The following is a 12,008-nucleotide window of genomic DNA, read 5'->3' on the forward strand; positions in this document are numbered from 1 at the left end:
GGCCCGCAGCAAATTCCAAAAATATATTTAGTTTACTTAAATAAACCAGGTGAGGCAATACGTACTTCACCTCGAGTGAGTGGCCCGGCTGTTTGTGTATTTTACCGCATCTGGCCCTTGGTGAAAACCGTTGAAAAAAGTTTGGACACCCCTGATTTAGACTCTCTTCATTTTCCATAGCACATGCACCCGTGGTTACAGTCGATCAAAGACCATGAGCGGGAGCGGGCTGCAGCCAGCATGACTCAGGTTCTAAAGTGCTTATCCAGACATCTCAACTTGAAGGTAAGCAGCCCTTCAGTTGCAGAGGAAGAAGGATCGAAAGCCATCCTATTACTGCCTATTTCCCCTCCTATTTATGACTCCCAGATTGGTGACTCCTTGGTGCTTGTGTCATATATGGCATTTAGCATTAGTCGCATATTTACCCCTCTCCTCAGATTCAAGCAGCTTGAGGCCCAGTACTGTTTATTAATCTTGCATACCAATTGCTTAGCACAAGAGCTGGGATGTAGAAATATACTGCATTTTTTTGAATGAATGACTAAGTAAATGTAACCTAAAAATATCTGTGGGCCTACAGTGGCCTAGTCTCTGCACAGTGTTGTTTTTAAAGTAATAAAGTCCAGCAGGTAAGTATGTCAATCAATTTACGTATCTCTCAGCATCTCAGAGAGAATGGTTCTATGATACCTCTTTTTAAATCCTCTCATTTCTATCTTTTACTCTCACTTCTCAGTTCTGAATCCTTTCCCATAACTCCTAAAAAACAATTCCCCCGAAAGATCCTTCTTTCTAGATCTATTTCTTTTTCATCTGTGAATCTCTCCCCAGGTAAATCTAGGCACTGAAACTTCTCCTGTTCTCCATCTGTCATTTCTCCAATCTGCATAATAAGGCCCCAGAATTGGAAGAGAAAATGGGGGGGTAGGAATGTGAAGTCTTTATACCAGAATTTTCCTTAGAGAATTTGTCCTCAATGCAAATATTCTAACAGTTATGCTTAAAAGGACAGTATTCCACTTTCTTGTTCCTCACATTGAAAATATATCCAAGCTTTCCACCTCCTAATTCAAGTAAATTTAATCCCTCAAACGATGCTACTTCCTTTTTTCTTTCTTTAGTCAGGGAAAGCAGTAACTTCTGGCCATCAATGACTACCCTATTGTGGTTATTCTAATAACAATAGCACCCTGTTTTTCCTTCTACATTCCTCAATCTCTAATTTTGGCAGCAAATTAAAGACGAAAAGAGTTTCAAATGACTTTTTCCCACACATAATCTCTCTAGGCCCTAAAGATCTTCCTTAGCATTTTCTTCCTCGGGAGGATGGCTAATGTAGGGCACTTAATCTAGGTGCCATTGGGGTCTGCAGGACATCCAGAAAGTTGTATGCTGAATTTTGTGTGGTGTAACCTTCTGGATTTTCCTGAGGAAGGTTCATAGCTTTTCTTAAATCAACTTTATTGAGTTGAGTTATAATTTATACACAGTGAAATCCACCCAATTTAAGTGTACAGCTTTGACAAATGTATATCCCCTGGGTCCCTAACTTTTTCATAGTCTCACATAAACCTAAAAAGATAAAGAATTAAAAAGGAGAAAGTTAGAGAACCACTTAGTGGTCAGACTAGGAACATAATTCTCCAGTGGCCTTTTTTGTCTTAATAAAGTTTAGGATTTTTGTATGTTATGCATATAAATGTGCTCATTAGCGGGGAAAAAATTGACATATTTTTAAAAAGTAGAAGGAAGAAACACTTCTTGTCGTCCTGAGAGAGCCACCGTTAAAATTTTTATGTATTCCGTTTGAGCTCTTTTTGTGCATGAGTGTGTTGGGGTGGAGGCTTCTACTTCAGGTCCATCCAGTTCATTCTCTGTAGCCAGAGTCATCTTCTTAAAACCCACGTCACTCTTGATCCAAGGATTTCCATCTGTTCTTAGAATACAAGGTCACATACGATCTAGCTCCTGTCTGCCTCTATACCCCGACTTACTCCAGCCTCTTTGACATTCCTTCCCATAGAAAGCTCTTCCTGCCTCGTGTCCTTTGCACTTACCATCTCCTCTGCTTGGAATGACCTTTCCCAGCTCTTCACATAGCTAACCCCTCCTCATTCTTCAGTGCTCAATTCAAATGTTTCCACCTCAAAAAGTACTTTTGCTTACAAAGAGATCTACCCTTGCTCTCTATCTCATCACTCTCTTTCCTTCTTAGAAGGGCTTCTTAGGATCAGAGGTTATCCTGTTTGATTATATTTTTTTTTATTGGTTTATGGCCTATTTCCCTCTAAAAGAATGTAAATTTTGGGCCGGCCCGGTGGCTCAGGCGGTTAGAGCTCCATGCTCCTGACTCCGAAGGCTGCCGGTTCGATTCCCACATGGGCCAGTGGGCTCTCAACACACACATACACACACACACACACAAAGGCAAAAAAAAAAAAAAAAAGTAAAAAAAAAAAGAATGTAAATTTCATAGTGATTATGTTTGTCTTGTATTCACCATAGCATCCTCAGTGCTTCGCATAGAATATGCCACATAGTAGATGCTCAATTAAATTTTTGTTGAATAGATGCAGGTCAGCTCATGTTCCCCTCTCCTCAGAACCCTCCAATGGCAAACCCTCCAATGGCTTCCCATCCCACACAGAATAAAATCCCAAATCCTTGCAATATGCTATAAACTGCAATACCATCTGGCCCCATCCTCATCTACCTCCTATTTTGTTTTGCTCTCATTTACTTTGCTCCCACCAACCTAGCTTACTTGTTCCTCAGAAATACACACACTCCCTTCTCTTTGCACTTGCTATTCTTTCTGCCTGGAATGCTTTTCTCCCAGACATCTACATGGCTCAATCCTTCATTTCAACATTAGTGAGGTCTTTCCAGACCATTCTAAGATGGCAATTCCTATCCTTTTCCTCTGCATTTTTCTTCATCATAGCATTTATCACCATTTGATTCTTATACTTTATTTTGGCATTTTATGTTCCTCCAACTAGAATATCACTTCCAGGGATATTATCTTTTGTATACTGTTTGTATCCCCAGTGCCAGTCCTAGTGTTTTAGCTGTAAGTGCCGTAGTCATAACCAGTTCCTGGCTTATAACTGACACTCAGTGTTCATTGATTGACTGAAGGAATGAACGTTATATCAGCGAATGAAAGATGTCACACTGCTTTGTGTATGTGTTGTTGTGTTTACGTAGGTTGTAGAGGCTGTTCACAATATCTTAGTATATTTTTCTGAAGAGCTACAGAAGAGATTTCTTTCTGCCTCAATCCAGAAACAGTTGCACTTTCTCTGCATGGCTATTTGTTTCACATTACAGACAATGTGAATCCTAGGATCTGGGACTCTGTGTACCTGTGCATTAGCCCTGAGAAAATTCAGAGCCTAGCTCTGTGGCCTAGCTCGAGCAATTGAAGATTATGCTTTCTGACTGTTAACCAAATTCTTCATTTATCTTTTCTACCTTCATTTTTAAATTATTTTAAATTGCGTTTTTTTCTGGTATGGTTTTTGCCAGCTACTTTACTTTTTCTTCCATAGTACGGCAAAATATCAATAAGCAACATTTTTAAATAGTATTAAATGATATATCTCAACTTTGCATCCACCTTTTTCAGTTAGCAGACTAGCACATTTCCCTACCTTATTATAAATTCCTGGAATACTTGATTTCTCATGGTTATTTTCATGGAGTAGCTGAACCATAGTTCTCCTTACTATGGGGCAATTATTTTCAATATGTGGTTTTTAAAAAACAGTGTTAAAACGACCATCTTTAGATACAAACTTTTTCATTTTCCAGATTGCTTATTTAGGTTAGAATTTGCCATATTTAATATCATTTGCTGGATATATTGTATCTACACGTGTTAAATGTTAACCCTAAAGAGATCCAACGGCTGAATGTGGTTCTTGTACTTCTCTGGAGTAGGGAGCGGAAGTGGAATCACTTCTCAGCAGCTTAAATGTAAGACACCAAATGCTCCTGTATTCTAATAGCATTTTTCTTTTTCTTTCTAACTAGCTCCCACTGCAATTCCAAAGACTTGGACACCTAGTGGCTCTGATGGCACTACTGTGTGGGGACCCCCTGAAAGAGGTGGCCGAGGAGGCTGCAGAGGGCACACACTACCTGCTGCATATCACCCTGAGGCTGAAGTGTAAGGCACTGCTGAAGGCAGTGAAGCCCTCAATAAATTCTCTAGCAGAACGCAAGCACCAGTCTTCCTATGCCCTCGCTCCCCACACTCTAGCAAGACTTTTACGGTAGTTTACAATGAGAAAGGTACATAGTCTGTAGGCAGAGAAGAAGCAACACTGATCTAATAATTAGAGTCATAACGCTGGATCAGACCCATTCGTGTCAGCCGTCTACGTGGCCATAGAGTTAGAGTATCTAAACACATGGCCCTCTGGACAAACTGGAGTGATTAGGTCAGAAGTGGAAGGGGTTCCTGTCATCATTTGAGCCTTCATTCATTTAGTTCTGTCATAAATGTTTACTGAGCACTTAATTTGTGTTACAACAGTAACCCGAACACAAGTGTTCCAAACTTTGTACTTGTCCTTTGCTTCAGCCAACTTAGCCTACTTTGTTCCTCAGAAATACCACACACACTCCCTTCTCTTATCAAAAAATACAATGAATGCTGCTGCCGCATGCCAGCCAATGGAAAGGCAGGGAAGCAGTACGTCCAACCTTACTTACAGTGTGTGACGAGTTTCAATTTGGTCAGTGCAGTCAGTCAGGTGTGAGCTACAGTTGAGAGAAGGTGTGTTTTAAAGTGTGCCATAAATCATCCTCCATTATGATAATATTCCATGTCACACATCACTTCTGGCATACGGCAATTTCTGTCAAATAAAAACATTGCAGTGTGTCCTCATCCACCTTATTCACCGGATCTGGCACCATGCGACTTCTGGCTTTTCCCCAAAGTCAAAATGACCATGAAAGGAAAACATTTCAAATAAATTCAGGATATCAAGGCAGCCACGACAGTGCAACTAAAAACACTCGCGAAAGAGGACTTCCAGAACTGCTTCAGAAAGTGGCAAGAACGATGGGATAAGTGTGTTGAAAACGAGGGGAATTATTGGCAATGTGTCTTTTACTGTAATTTTTTTTATTTAAGCAGTACACTGTATTTTTTGTCATACCTCATAATCTAGTGGGCGAGTCAGACAATCAAAGAACCAACAAGTAACTGTTATTCTATATAAAGATAACTACCGTGAAGGGAAATTACTGGTGCCATGAGTAAGAATTAAGCCTAGTGTGGTGTTCAGAAAAAGCCTCTCTGAAGATAATCTGAACATAATAAAGAACATTAGCCAGGTGAAGATGTAAAAAGAGCACACTAGGCAGAGGGAACAGCATAAGAAAGGGCCCTTTGCATGTATGAGCTTGAGGAGTTTGAAAAATAGAAAGAGGGCCATTGTGGTCAAGGAATGAATCAGTGACACCCCACCACCACCACAGTTAGAAGAGATGTTAGAAGATACCTGACCCAGTGTCCCCCTCCAGTGCTTAAGTCTCAGCCTACTCTATCCCCACCAAGTAGTTTCCTGGGCTAGCTCATCCCAAAGATAAGGAAGCTTTGTGCTTCCCAAAGTAGCAATCTCATCTCTGGGCTGCTCTGAGTCTGAGGAATATCTACCAAGACATACAGCCAAGGAAATATAACTGATGATTCATACAACAAATATTTATGAAGCACTTATTGTTCCAGGGGTACACTGGCAAACAAGACAGACAAGGTCCCTCCCCCCAAAAGAGCTTATTTTCACATTGGAGAGACAATGTCCTCAACCAAGGGCTCCCATAGATAAATTTCTAGTGAACATGAGTCAAACCAGTAAAGCATGAGAAAACAAGGCACTGTGAGGGAGTATTGGCAGACTCAATAATCAGCAAAACTAGACACATCAAGAGTTCTGATCAGAATTGTCAGACACAGTACAAAATTGTGCAGTGTTTTTGTGTGTGTGTGTGTGGAGACCTAAGCTTCATAGGGAAACCCCTCAAAAGTCCTCACCAATGGGGAATGGTATAGCATGTTTTGGTTATACTCCCAAATCACTCAAAAGCTCTGCTCTTACAAAAAGCCTTTTTTTCTTTCAGCCCTTCTTATTTATTGTACTACAACAGAGGGGAAACAAATCATCCTTCAGATTAACACAAAACTCCTGCCCCCAGGCATTTTTATTCAAGTGAAAAAGACAAGAGTGAGATCTTGGACTCACTTCAACCTGGAGATCAATCAGACTTGCAAAATCAAGCAGAAATAAGCCAGGAAGTATCAATATTTCATATTTTCTTCTCAGATATCACTCAGGACAAGAAAAATCACCAAAGTTTGAGAAGAGCAATGAAAACCTGTCGAGAACTAGAACTCTACAATGTTAAACAGTTCTACAGTTGTCCTTTCAAAATTGCCCAGGTAATCAGAATGGCAAAAATTATAATGACAGACAACTTGAAATGTTGGAGAGGATGGCAAAAACCAAAAGTCTCATACATTTGTTCATGGGAATGTAAAATGGTAAAAACACTTTGGGGAAAGTTCCAGTAATTTCTTACATGGGCCAATGTCACTGTTTGAATATCTCTTCAGACAAGCTCTGCTTCACCTGATTGTTCTCCTAACCCTAGCCAGCCTCTTGCAAACGTAAACCCTTGTCAGAAAAAGGAGCTGCAAGAGAATGTAGTTGATCGAACAAGCCATACACTTTTTAATTAATGTATTTATTAATTATTCACCTAATATTTAATCTTCTACTACATCCCAGGCACTATGTTAGGGGATAGGGAAAAAAGAAAACCTAGAGATCTTATTACTCATGTAGGGTCAAAGGTATCAGGTAATTTAAAGTCTCTGTGCATCAGTTTCCTCATCTGTACAAAGAGGATCTGTGAAAATTGGGATAACTCAATTGCTGTAAGGATTAAATGAGATGCTTCTATGGAAAATGCTTTGCTTAGTGCTTTCCCAAAAGCCCAGGCAATCACACCTATTACAGTCGTGTGAAAGGCTTTATACACTGCCAAGTGCCATGAAAAGCAGAAGACACATTCTTTTAATAGATTGTCTCCAGATAAGGTATTTTAGCTGTGCCTGGGACCCTGTCAGCTCTGTAGCACTGGCGTCTTTCCTCTAGTTCTATTTCTAGAAAAGTGTGACTCTTTCTGAGGATTTCAGTAATAAAGATTCTTTCTAAAACTCAGAGCTCTAAACGGCCATGACACTTGGGTTGCTTCCAGTTTTTCATTTTTGTAAACAAGACTGAAGTAAACAGACTTGGACATATTTGTATGCTTCTGACTGTTAACTTGGAATTTCTTGTTCAGGGCTCTATCCTACGATATATCTTGAAAGTTCATTATCTATAAATCATTTCAGGTCTTCGAAGTGTTTCTCAATTCAAATGAACTCTACCAGTTTGTAATGACTACCCTGGATGGCCTGAAAAATCTGCAACATGCCTGCACCCAGCAGTCAGCAGGAGAATTGCTGATAACATTGGTGAAAAATGCGGAGTCCCGGTTTGAGAAGGTAAAGGGCTCAGTGGCCATTTCCTGGGTTTGAAATATCTGCAAGACCTCTCCCCACCTGCAGCTGCTGAGGTCTCTTCTGCTCCTATTCAGCTGAGAACAACTACTGAAGGAGACTAGGGTCAAAGCCTGAGTCTCTTTGGTCAGTGTTGAACATTCTTCCATTTAACAAGCGTATAATAAACAACCATTGTGTATGCAACTAGGGAGAGCAATTTTTAAAAATCTAAGGCGTGGTCCATATTTTCCAGAAGAGTATTGTTATTCTGGGACAATATAATTAACACATATGGGAATGATACCTTCAATGTAGATCTTCATCCATAGTTAATGGTGTCAAATTTTTAAAAATCAAGCAACCGATGATCTTAAAAGGGGGCCAACTTAGTAAATTTACAACCAAGAGAAATTATTTAAATGTGATGTATTAAAACTGATACATTGAGAAATAACAATGTAATTATGTCATTTAGAAATATGGAAGGACATACTGGAAGAGAAAAGGGATGAAAGTAGTTGTCTCTGGACAGCAAACAAGAATAGGCAGGAGAGAGCCTTGAAATACCACTGGGCTTTTAAAATTGTGTGCACTTTCATAAAAATAAAAAGTAATTTTTAAATGATGAAAACCCATTTTTTTTTAGCCTATTAAAATAGCAAAGATGCAAAAAGAACAGTATAATGAAAGCATGGTGAGCTGGAGACTTGTATCAGTTGGGTGCTTTCAGCTGTTTAAAAAAACCAACTGTATCACATAATATAGTGATGGAAAGAGAACTGACTGTGTGACACAATGTGATATATAGATGATGTGTTACAGAATTGTACACTTGAAACCTATGTAACTTTACTAACAATTGTCACCCAATTGTAACTTTACTAACAATTGTCACCCCACATAACTTTAGTTAAAAAAAAAAGCCAACTGTTTTTGTAAACAGTTGTTTAAAAAACAGTTTTTTGAAAAACAGTTAAAAACAGACCAACTGTAAGAAGCTTAAACAAAGGATTTATCATCTCATACAATAATAAATCCAGAGGTAGAGTATATTTTCTAGGATTGATTTAGTGACTCAACAAGGTTATTAAAGAGACACGGGCTTTTGCATCTTTCCACTTTGCCTGTTCACATAGTCCTAAGACAGTCACCATGATTTTAGACTTTATGACCAGATAAAGACTATCCAATGAAGAAGAGAGACATGGCCTTCCTTTTGTCCCGTTCATCAAAGAGAAAAGTCTTTCCCGGAAGCCCCCAGTAGATTTTCCCTCATTTCATTGGCCAGATTTGCATCACCTGCCATCTTTAAACCAGTTTCTGGCAACTGGCGATAAGGACGGCCATTTTATATAAGGTTGTTGAGGACCGCGTCTCGGGGAAGCTGGCATTTCCACAGATCCCGGAAGCCATGAGTGTATGAACCAGAAGAATAGTTCAAGGAGAGAAATGCACCAGGGTCCAATGACCCCTGTTTCCTTTACCTGAGCATGATAGGCATCTCTAGGAGGAAAGCAGGTGTGACTCCTCTGCCATTCTCAGAGTTAGAGTGAAAAAAACTCCAGCTTTCTTGCAACACTAATTTTATTAGTTTGTCTTATAAAATCAACACTTAATCATTGAGGAAAAATTAGAAAAAATATATAAGGAAAACAATTATCACATCACTCAAAGACCCTTTATTAACATCTTTGTATATATGTTCTTCCAAATCCTGTATCTGCGTATATATACATACAGATTAAGTAGTTTTGATAATAAACTTTTTTTAAAATAATAAACATTCTGTTTTAAAAGTCACCCCCAGGACTCTTCAGAAATAACCACAGTGTCCTCAGTAACTATCAGTGTCCCACATGATTAAGATCTTAGTGATTTCTTTTCCCTCTTCAGGTGCCAGAAATTATGGGAGTTATCTGTTCCCGGCTCTCCGTAATCAGCCAGCCTAGAGTACGCCACCAAGTCATAACTACCGTGAGTTCGTTTATCTCCAGGCCCAAGTACACAGATATAGTGATCAACCACCTTCTGTGTCATCCAATACCATATGACAGGTAACAGAACCTGGTACAGCCTCTGGATTAAATTGGGGTGTGTGACAGCTCTGAGTGTTGTGGAACATGGTTGCCCTCAAAAATCTAATGATATTCTTATAGAGGAGACAAGCTATAGACAGGTGCGTGCAATACAAATCAAGACATAATGCAGAAACATAAGGAAACAATTCAACAAACCCAGAATGAAGAACATTTTACAAAATAGTTGGGCTGAATGCTTCAAAAAAGTGACTGTCACAAGAAGAAAAAAATAGGGCTGGGGCACTGTTCTAGATAAAAAAGAGGTAATTAAATGCAATAGGTGGCTTTGATTGGATCCTGGGTGAAAAAAGCTCTGAATGAAAATGTTGAGAAAATTTAAATATAGACTCTATGCTAGATTATTAAATTAATGTAATGTTCTTAGGTGTGAAATAATAATACGGTTATCCAGAAGATTGTCCTTATTCTCAGTGGATAGGTACTGATGTATTTAGGGCTGAATGTCATGATGTCTGAAATGTACTTGAGAAAGATTCAGCCAAAAAAATAAATATATACATAGAAGAGGAATAGAATCAGAGAGAGGAACAAACAAGATGCTTTAAAAAAATTTTTAGATTAGTGGTTTTCAGAGTTGGAGGCACCCTGGAATTTTCAGGTGATGCCTCATGGGAAGGCAGTGAGGCATTAAGGAGAGGGCTCCAGACCTTGACCCCCCACCCCCACTTTAACCAGAGCAGCACTCTTTTCTCCGCTTTATATATTGTGATTTTGGGTAATTACTGTATTTGAGGAAAAGATTTCTCAGCTTTAAACTGTTTGAAAACCACTTTCAGTGAATGGTTCTCATATAATGTCTTGGGGTACTGCTGATGTTTCCTATAAGCTGAACTTACACATTCTACCACTAACTCAAATAAAGGAGGACTTTTATTCTTCCAGACTTAAAAAATGAGTTAATGTAGATCTTTTAAAAAAATACTCTCTTTTGTATAGTTCTCGAATACATTGCTTTAAAATCTTTACTACTTGTTTCAGCTTAACTACACTAGATTCTTGTATAAAATATACGATTTAGTACAAAATATTAAATATATCTAGTTATCTTAAGTGTAACTTTAGCATTATTCTATTGTGTGTATTTGTTCTAGCTCGTGGAGGACTTTGAGAACTACTGCTTTAGATCATATGAGAACATGGCATCTGTTAAAAATGGAAATGACTTAGGAAACTTCAATCAGATGATACCTTGTTTCCCGGAAAATAAGATCTAGCCGGACCATCAGCTCTAATGCATCTTTTGGAGCAAAAATTAGTATAAGACCCGGTACTACTTTACTATAATATAAGACTGGGTCTTATGTAATATATAATATAATATAATATAATATATACTGGGTCATATTAATTTTTGTTCCAAAAGACGCGTTAGAGCTGATTATCCGGGTAGGTCTTATTTTGGGGGAAACACGGTAGTTTTGGTCATTTACTTGAAGTTTGTTTGTTCATTTATGTATATACATATCTGGGTGATTGTTCTTAGTAGTCTGTTCTAAGCATCTACTATGTACAGGTGCTATTAGGCACCAGGAAAATCACAGACAGGTTGCATGGACCCTGCCCTCAGGCAGCATACAGTCTGGTAGCAGACAGAGACAAACAGCAGAGGATGCTATTATGTGGAATAGAGTTCTGTGGAAGCTCCTAGAAGGAGACTTAATTAGATGAAGGACTGGGGAAGGATTTCTGAAAGTAGGGCTGCCCCAAGCTGAGTTTTTAATGTAAATTCGCCAAGTAAAGTGTGGGATGAGGGAGTGGAAGAGGCATACTAGACAAAGAATAGCAAAAATAAATTCCAGGAAGGGATGAACCAGTTTAATAAATGCCCATTCCCAAATGATGGGCAAACAAAAACCATGTCACATCTACAGAATCAGTTATCATTATAAGTGAGCCCTGTTCCATATTTTTAACAGACTCTCCAGATGATTTTTTCACACTAAAATTTATGAAGGCTGATTGTCCGATGTGTGTGTTTTCCTAATTCAAATTCATTACCAGCCCACTTACAAATGTGCATAACTAAAAAGCATTTTGAAATACTTCTTTCACAATAAATAGCTTCTCAAAGTATTTCATTTACTCCCTCAGGAACACAGAGTGAAAAACAAAAGTGAATAAATATTGGGATTTCATCCCAGGAATGAATGTTCATATTCTAGAATCTATTTCCCAAGGCAAGAGTCTTTTCAGCACTCCATCTTGCCTTTCTGGTCTTTCCTTTAGGCGTCCTCTAGAAACTTTGTTTTTATTCACAGATTAGAATTGCCAGAGTAAGGAGTGAAATACTGGAATAGTGTTTAAGCCTCTCAATTTTTAGAGTGATTCTGATGCACATA

At 38.7% G+C, this 12,008-nt stretch overlaps 1 protein-coding gene across 1 annotated transcript in view; it reads left to right on the plus strand.

Annotated features, from left to right (window-relative positions):
- Window positions 1-12,008, plus strand: part of MROH8 (maestro heat like repeat family member 8) — a 45,978-nt gene that overhangs the window by 18,895 nt on the left and 15,075 nt on the right. The window contains exons 8-12 of the mRNA XM_081033860.1: window positions 181-285; window positions 4,042-4,177; window positions 6,345-6,460; window positions 7,421-7,573; window positions 9,464-9,624. Of these exons, the coding sequence (XP_080889986.1) occupies window positions 181-285; window positions 4,042-4,177; window positions 6,345-6,460; window positions 7,421-7,573; window positions 9,464-9,624 (671 nt within the window). The remainder of the gene's footprint in view (window positions 1-180; window positions 286-4,041; window positions 4,178-6,344; window positions 6,461-7,420; window positions 7,574-9,463; window positions 9,625-12,008) is intronic.

The sequence above is a fragment of the Rhinolophus hipposideros genome (assembly GCF_964194185.1).
Source record: "Rhinolophus hipposideros genome assembly, chromosome: 22".
Taxonomy (NCBI): Eukaryota; Metazoa; Chordata; class Mammalia; order Chiroptera; family Rhinolophidae; genus Rhinolophus; species Rhinolophus hipposideros.